This window comes from Aptenodytes forsteri, unplaced genomic scaffold (genome assembly GCF_000699145.1).
Source record: "Aptenodytes forsteri isolate BGI_AS27 unplaced genomic scaffold, ASM69914v1 Scaffold492, whole genome shotgun sequence".
In the NCBI taxonomy this organism is placed as follows: domain Eukaryota; kingdom Metazoa; phylum Chordata; class Aves; order Sphenisciformes; family Spheniscidae; genus Aptenodytes; species Aptenodytes forsteri.
The window spans coordinates 1,119,283-1,127,401 of NW_008794172.1; the positions used below are offsets into that span (position 1 = coordinate 1,119,283).

The window sequence follows — 8,119 nt, forward strand, 5'->3', positions numbered from 1 at the left end:
CTTCCCCCGGCAGGTCTGAAGCCGATGCCAGGGGAGAAGGGAGCGGAGCGGAGATTTGCTCGTACGCCCTCCGCCGGGGCGTGCGGAGCCGCAGCAGCCTGGGCGTTAATTAATAAAAGCTCCCTTAGGCCGCAGCCCTCGGCATCTGCGCTGCGGATGCAGCTTTGCAGAGCCTGGCCGCCCTCAGTTCCCGGGGCTGTGCTGTCCTGCGCACGTAGCGTCTCTCTTCCTCCACACCACCTTTTTTTTCTTTTTCTTTTTTTTCTTTTTTTTTTTTTTTTAAATGATTCCTTTCAAGCAAACAAACTGCTTGCATCTTTTCTGGAGACACGTTTGAAATGGCTGTTTTGCTGGAGTGTCATCTCACTGAGTTACTACAATTTATTGTGAGTAACTGATGTCACTTGCAGGGAGGTTTAATAAACATCTCTCTGCTCTTAGCCCTGAAATGGCTGCGTGCAGCAGAGGTGAGGCACGGACTGGCTCACAGACAAGAGGGAGGAGTACAGCTCTAGTCCTGTAACTAAAGACAAATAAATAAGGCAGGGTGTGCAGACGGATCGAAGGATCCAGCCTCTCTTCCTGCTTGTGAGGCATCTGCCAGCAGACAGCAGCCCTCTCCATGAATTCACTACTCGGATCTGTGTCAGATCTCCCATATATCGCACTTGCTATCAAGGTGCTGATTCAGTGCAGTTTTGTGTGTGAAGAGCGCAGTCGGATCCATGCCTCGCTTGTCTGCTGTCTGGGGAACACATCCTCATCCCTAATAAACCGCAGCCATTGCAGGGTGACTGCTCAAGCATACAAGTCAAAGAGCCCTGAAAAAGAAAAACATCCACCCCCAAAAAGAAAGCAAAGACCACCTGAAGGATAATCAAAACATGTATTGGGGAAGTTTCTGTGTCACTCCAGTGCTCCAGAATTCCCAAGCCAAGCAAAACCCGGCACAATGCCTGCTTTGGGCAGGGCACTCCCAGCACTGCTGACAGCATTTGATGTAAGGCTCTGGCCGGCGCATGGATTAGCAAACCCCAGTGTTTCCAGGGGCTTTGTTTGCGACAGCAGTCCTGCTCTTTACGTGAATGCAGTCTGCTGACCGAGGCCAGCAGGAGTTTTGCATGAATGTGGCCTTGTCCTGCAGGGCTGCGCTCCAGGCTGGGCTGGCCCTGAAGCAGTGCAAGCCGGGCAGGCTGGGGCTGCTCAGGAAGTGGAGCACAAAGGCAGGAAAGCAGCCAGGAGGGCAGAGGCCTGGAGCAGGCTGCACATCATCTGGCTCTGCTGTGTGGCATATTTATGGGTGTTTGGAGGGCTGCAGTGGGAACGAGGAGGACGCTTATGTCCGGTTGCATGACAGGACTGCAGTCCGGCTTGGACAGTTACTTTACACCTTTGTTTGCTGTTGCTCAGCTCTGGGAAATACAGATGTGCCTTCCTGATGTCCGGGCATCTCTCACACCCAAAATTAGGAAGGAGTCAAAGCACAATCCTCTGTCTCCTACTGCTCTTCCTAGGAGCTCTCCTAGCATTTGTCCTTTCAGTGATTTATTTTCACAGTTGTCAGTGCTCTTGTGGTGGATGAAACACGCTGGCGAGGAGGGATCCCCTATAGACACCTGAGATAAGGGGATGACTCCCAAAGGCTCAGAGAATGGTAGATGAAGGCAGTGGGATTGGGGAGTCAGACTCCTCTTCTGCTAGACTGCTCCAGCTGTATGCAGCTCTAAAGCAGATTAGATAGAGGTATTTTTGCGTAGTGGCAAGTCTGTTTGATTGGGCAGACTGCTCTTGCTGCCTTTGTCTCTTTTGTGCTCCTGAGTCAATCTTTCCTTATCAGCTCAGTTTAGCAACATTTGCCCTGTAAATTTTACTTTACCCAGTTCAGTTTGTATTCTGCTGGGGTAGTTTTTCCACTGTATTTAAGATTTAAGAGGGACAGTTCTGGCTAGTCGCTGCTCTGGAGTGTCAGGGGGGGTGAAGTTCTGCCATTTGCGGGGAGCTGATGGGGAGGTGCTGGTGCATGTGCTCAGGCCAGGCGTTCGCAGTTGGCACGCTCTGAGCCTGCAGATCTGCGATCCCCAGCACAGCATGGCAGCTGGCTGCCACACACCCGGGATGGGACACTGGGGTGGGCTAGCAAGGGGATGCGTTAGCCAGAGAAAACAAGAAGTTTTCCCAGTGGAATTGGTGCTCGCTCCTCCACCCCTTTTTCAGCAAGCTCTCCAAACATGAGCTTTCATTGCACAGGAGCACGCAGCCGAGGTGCTGGGGCCTTCTGAATGGCACTGACTTGTGATTTACAGCCAGAGGTAGGCACAGGCCACCGAGGAAACAGTTCGCATTATCTCTCTCCCAGATGCTCAGCTTTCCAATAGCCCTGCACCTCACCCTGAGCTCCCTGCCTGCTTTTTCGCATCCTCCTGCTGCTCCCCCTGAGCCTCTGGCAGTGGGATGAGGAGGATGTGCCTGCAGCAGGAGCAGTGCCAGCCTGCCCTGCCCAGCTCTTTGTTCCACCTCCCTTTATTTTCACACAGGGCTCTAACAGTCCCTCTCCTCTGCTCTCAAGGACACCAGAACAATGAACAGGCAGGAGATAAGAAAGCCTAGCAGGTTTGCCGGTCAGCAGTCAGCTGCCTGTGGGAGCTTGGCCTCGGCCCTAGGGCTCACTGAGGATGGACCCCAGGAGGGCCAGGCCCACAAAAGCCTTCCCTCACCCGGCAAGGCTGCCTGAGACCCCGCTCAGGACCGGAGGCTGACTGCCTGGCCATGGGGTGTCTCCACACCTGGCCACAGGTGAAGTGCTTGGAGCTGAGGTTTCCCACTCCCGCTCAGGCCCTGACCAGGTGCTGCCATCTCCCTGCTTCTGCTCTGCCAGTGCTGCCCACAATCTCCAAGACCACCGGCTCCCAGGCCACCCCCAGCTGCAGGGGGTTGGCTCTGGAAGGGGCTGTGGGGCTGCGGTCAGACCCCACGGGGTGCCAGGGCCCAAAGTGACGTTTTCAGGGCTGTATATTTTGGCATCCTGGATCTACAGCAAGTGTTGACCTCGATCCATCTATATTTTGGGTTTGTCGGGAACTCAAGAGAGAGATTCCTCCTGCCTCTATTCTGCCTTTTCCTCACCTGTGTCTGCAGAGTGTTGGGATGCACACAGAGGTAGACACAGATGAGATGTCCCAGCTGCATCACATGTACCAGGAATGCTGTGCCTCCTGGATGACACCATGCCTATATCACAGTAAATTACATTTAGATCTGACAGGTAGAGCAGCGGGTGGAAGAGATCTGACACAACCCCTCAGATGTACCTGCCACTCACAGCCACAGTTCCCTGCGCTGCTGTTTTGATCACAGAGACAATGGAGGCGATTGTCAAGTGGTAACTGATGCTCAGTGAATGTCAGTTCACTCCTCATGGTGACAGCAAACTGAAGAAATCCTCCCAGCACAGAGTATCATTCCCACAAAGAACACTGCCTTAGCTGGGCTGAGGCTGCTCCAGTGTCTTCCCCTGCACAAACCCAAACAGCGGAGGCTGAGGAAGCAGCACAAGCAAAGGGCATGGCCAGTGCGAGGCCGGTTTCCAGGTGTGCACAGAACAGCATCCCACCATGTCCTCCTCCGGAGGCAGGTACTTTCTCTACTGTGGTCCTTGGAGAAACCCTGTGAAACGAGAATCCTTCTCCTTAAATTCAACTTTCCACCACAGCATCAATAATTCACTGACAATTATAGGCTTAGCACATCCACATGCTGTGCACCCATTAGAAGCCGATTATTTGGTCAGCATTTCTTACCTCACTGAAAATGCACAAACTTCCCCTCCGTGTGCTCATTGTGGCTTTCAAGGGACTAGGTAACCATATGACACGCAGGACCGAGTAGCATGGTGTGTGCGTTGCAATGGGAGATGGTTTTCTCTGCACCACTGAAAACTCTGCAGCTGCTCAAGGGCCCTGGTTCCCGGCAAGTCCCCGCACTGCTGCACACCGACAGTGCTGGCTGCTCGTCGTTCCCCTGCGTCACCCCAGGCACGTAAGCTGCTTTGCAAGGAAAAGCGAGCATCATACTGAAACACAGCAGGGCGCAGCAGTGGGGCAGCAGAGCCCGCGACCCTCACCTGCGCCCAGCCTGGCTAAAGCAGCCCCCGTGGAAAGCCCCATCCCTCAGACCACAGCAGGGACCTTCTCGCCGGCCTGCGGCCCCGCCGGGTTAGGGGAGGGACCTGACCCAGTCCGGGCACACACAGCCTGTAGGATGCTGCCTCACTGTGTTGGACCTGCTTAAAGGACGACTTTATAAAGAAAACCATTTTTCCCCAATTTGTGTTCAGGAGATGCAATTCATGTTTGAAATGAAATGGAAAAGAAACTGAAGTTTCAAGGGTTTATTTCTGTTCATTCCCTGCCCTCTCCACCTCCACCACTCTCCACAGGAAAAAGAATTGCAAAACTGAAAATATTTCATTTTGCTGAGTGATTCCAAACACGAAGGTGGTGGAGATCACTCCTACTGCTGGAGAAACCACCTCAGCTGAGCACCTCTGCCAGGGAGCGTCCAGCTGGGCTCGCTCCGTCACCCCAACAGCCGATGCTGTGTGCCAGAGCCAGAGCTGGAGCCGCAGCCAGCTCTGGCGGTGGCGATCACTCCTACTGCTGGAGAAACCACCTCAGCTGAGCACCTCTGCCAGGGAGCGTCCAGCTGGGCTCGCTCCGTCACCCCAACAGCCGATGCTGTGTGCCAGAGCCAGAGCTGGAGCCGCAGCCAGCACTGGCGGTGGCTGGCAGCCCCAGCAGAAAGGGCGCAATGGAAACAACCGTGTGCGTGCTGCACTGCCTCCACCCAGAGCAAGGTGAGGGGAAGGCCAGCGCAGTGGTGGAAGCTGCATTTCAAGTAGCTGGATCCGGCGTGGGAGGGGACATGTGTGGCAAGGAGATTTCCACACCAAAGGGGACAGAATCAGAGAATCAGCCATTTTCCTCCTCCCACCCTGACCCTCTTTGTGTGCCTTCGGTGCTGCAAGTCCCTGCTCCTCCAAGGAGCCTCTTGTTCCCTGCAGGAGAGCAATCAGTCTGCAGCCAACCTGTGGAGTCCCCCAGACCCTCACAAGTCTCTCCAGCTGGTGCTGGGCCTGATGAATCCTAAAGAGAGGTGTCCTCAGAGAAAAAGGGAAAAAAAAGGGAGCTGCTTACTTCCAGAGGAGTGTTACAGAGGCTCCAGATCACTTTCTCAATACAGAGAAATCTGCAGCAGTAACTGAGGTATTGTGCCTCCTCAGCCTGTAACACACATGCTCTGACTGCAGTCTTTCCAGCAGAAGCCTTGTCAGTTGAATGCCTCCTTGCTTTAACCCCCGAGATTGCTGAAGGATGCTGCTTTCATCTGATAACATTTATGGACCGTTATAACGAGCTTTGGCTTGCTGAGATAAATTAAATTGCTCACCCAGAGGTGCAAACTTCATTAATGCCCGCAGTGAGTCAGATCAGCGTTATTCTAGCACAGAATGTAAACAGGCTGGACACAGGAAAGGGGATTTGGCTGGGATTTTTTTTTTTCTTTCTTTTAACCTTCCTAATTACTGTTGATTTGTATCTTTTTGCTGCATATGTTCAAACTCTACTGCTTCTCCACCTCTTCATCTTCTAGGGGAAACCATCAAATAATACACCATTCAGGACTGAATGATTTAACTGCTGAGTGTTAACAGTTAGCAACACTCTGCAGTTTTGCCTGGCAAGTTTCTAGCTCTTTCACATATCTGACAAGTCCAAAAAGATACTTAAGACTAGATCTGATGAGAAATTAAAGTGTGTCCCCTATTTCTGTCCCAGTTTAGAGGCTTACCAGTGGAAATAAGACATTGCAGACTGAGACAAATGGCACAGAAAAGATATGTACGAAGTTAACAATGCACGCACCATGAAAATACAGAGAAAGTGGCACTGCATAACGTGATGGGCATGAGCTCTGTCTGTGTCCTCAGGGGTCACACTCATGTGCCTCTCATTAGGTACACGTGTGCATCTTGCAGGGGTCACGGCCATACGACAGAGTACAGGAGATTCCTCGCTCGTTACATTCACCTGCTTCATCACATCTAAAATTAGGTCCAGAGCCTGTGACTGGCTGTAGAGGACCAGACTTTGAGGCTCTGTGCAGGCACAAGAACAAGATGTCACAGGCTCCAGGTTTCAGACTGTGGGTCCTTTGGTAAAGGTTGGTTTCTCCCAGTACATTTCCCTAGTACAGGTCCCGAGAATGTCTTCTAGTTTCTTTATACAGGAAATAACACAAATATAACACAATAAAGTTAATTCATAATAGCAATTAAAGTCTCTGAAAGCATGGATCAGCAAGGGAGGATCTAGCCACTGGGGAAGCATTTTCAGGAGCAAATGTGTGGGAGCCATCTGTCACCTCACCATACGCGGTGATAGTCACAGCATGTCTCTCTCTGCATCCTATTCTGAAAATTTACACCGTGACTGTAGGTTGCCTAACATATTTTGCAAGTGTTGCCTGCCAAAAGGTGCATTGCACCAAATGGGACACAAGGCTCAGCAGTGACAGTGCCCCAAGTGGCTCTGAGCAAAAGGCACTCTCAGCTGCTTTCCCTCCCAGGGGGAAGTCAAATGCGGGTCTTGAGTATTCACTACAGAAAGTTTCCTGCTTCCTCTGAAGCAGGGTCACAATAATCTGTTGGTTGGAAGCAAAAAACTAATTCCTATTGAGAAATACAGTGAAAAGCTTTCAGAAGAAAGGGTATTGGCCAGGGGAACAGCTTGCTCAGGTGACACCTATGGCCATCCAGCACTCCTTTACCTGCAGTCACCAGCACAATGAATTTTTCTTTCCGTTTCTCCACATAAAAGCTGAGTGACATGCACACATATAAGAAGGCCAAAAAACCCTACAGGGCTTACAAAACATTACACAGAGCTGCACAAGCTCCTTTCCCTGGGGATGGTGGAAGGAAACAGGCATGTGACAGTTGCTCATCACATTGCTTAAGGCAAGGCTGGGAGGCACGGAGATGCTGCAGCAATACACATCGCAAAGCTACAGAATGAGGAATTGACTGACAACAGTTTTCTGGCCCGTATAATGCAGGAGTCAGACCAGGTGAGGACGTGAGCTACGCTACCGTGATTCCAGGATAGCTTCATCCCCTCTGCTCTGAGGTCTTGCCTGGCATGTGATAAGATGAGGGGGGGCCTGAATTCTCGTTTGACCAGCTGAATGCGCTAAGAACACACCTTGAGCTCCGCCTGCACTTGGCCCCTGCCCCGGGCATGCATCCCAAGACACGGGATCTGTGTGGCCCATGACCATGCAAAGGAGTGCAGGCAGCCAGCTCTCCAAAGCGCACGCTGACTGAGGCTGACATGTCCCAGCTGGTGCTTGGCTGGCAGGCCTGGCAGAAAGCAAAGCAGCACTCAGAACCACTGGGTACCTGCATGGCACCATGCCTTGCACCATGTCTCTGTTCTTTACTCATCCCTACTTCATGCACAGCACCAATATTTATATATGAAAAATGACTGCAATTTCAGCAAGAACAAACTGCCCCCTCAGTCCATTAATAAATCCGGTTTCACTGCCTAAACATTTAAATTTCCACTTCTTCAGACTTGCTTTGTCTTCATTGTCTCTATTTTAATGCATTTTGTGACAGACAGCTTGTCTCTGATAAATGAAAGTTTGCCATTACAGTAAATCTTTCTGCAATATGGCCGGCAAAATATTAGCAGTAGAGGAGCCTTTCCTTTTTCAATAATTCTGCTAATTAAAATCACTGCCTGTAATTTATAGACGCACTGTCCATACTCGGGGAGGAACGGAAAGCAGAAAATGCTGCCCTCTTTGCAGAAGGCTCTGCAGCCAGCCCGGGGGGTGGTGCAGCCTGCACAAAACATCGGTCTCCTCCGCGCCAGTATAACTTGGTCATGGACATGGGAGATACGGGGTTCTTAAAACTCGCGTAGAGCTGGTGAAAATGCCCGGTGTTCCCATTTCTGCCAAATTCCTCAGGGGAACAAGTCCCGTTCCTTTAGCAGGGAACGACAGCCGCTGCGGGTTCTTGTCCCTCCCGCCGGGCTGGTGCCGTGCCCTGCCC

The 8,119-nt window shown here is 51.7% G+C and overlaps 1 protein-coding gene across 1 annotated transcript in view; it reads left to right on the forward strand.

Moving 5' to 3' along the window:
• The first annotated feature begins 4,806 nt into the window (after positions 1-4,806).
• The window catches only part of RND2 (Rho family GTPase 2), a 23,800-nt gene continuing 20,487 nt past the window's right edge, over positions 4,807-8,119 (forward strand). The window contains exon 1 of the mRNA XM_009283510.1: positions 4,807-4,852. Within this exon, the coding sequence (XP_009281785.1) occupies positions 4,807-4,852 (46 nt within the window). The remainder of the gene's footprint in view (positions 4,853-8,119) is intronic.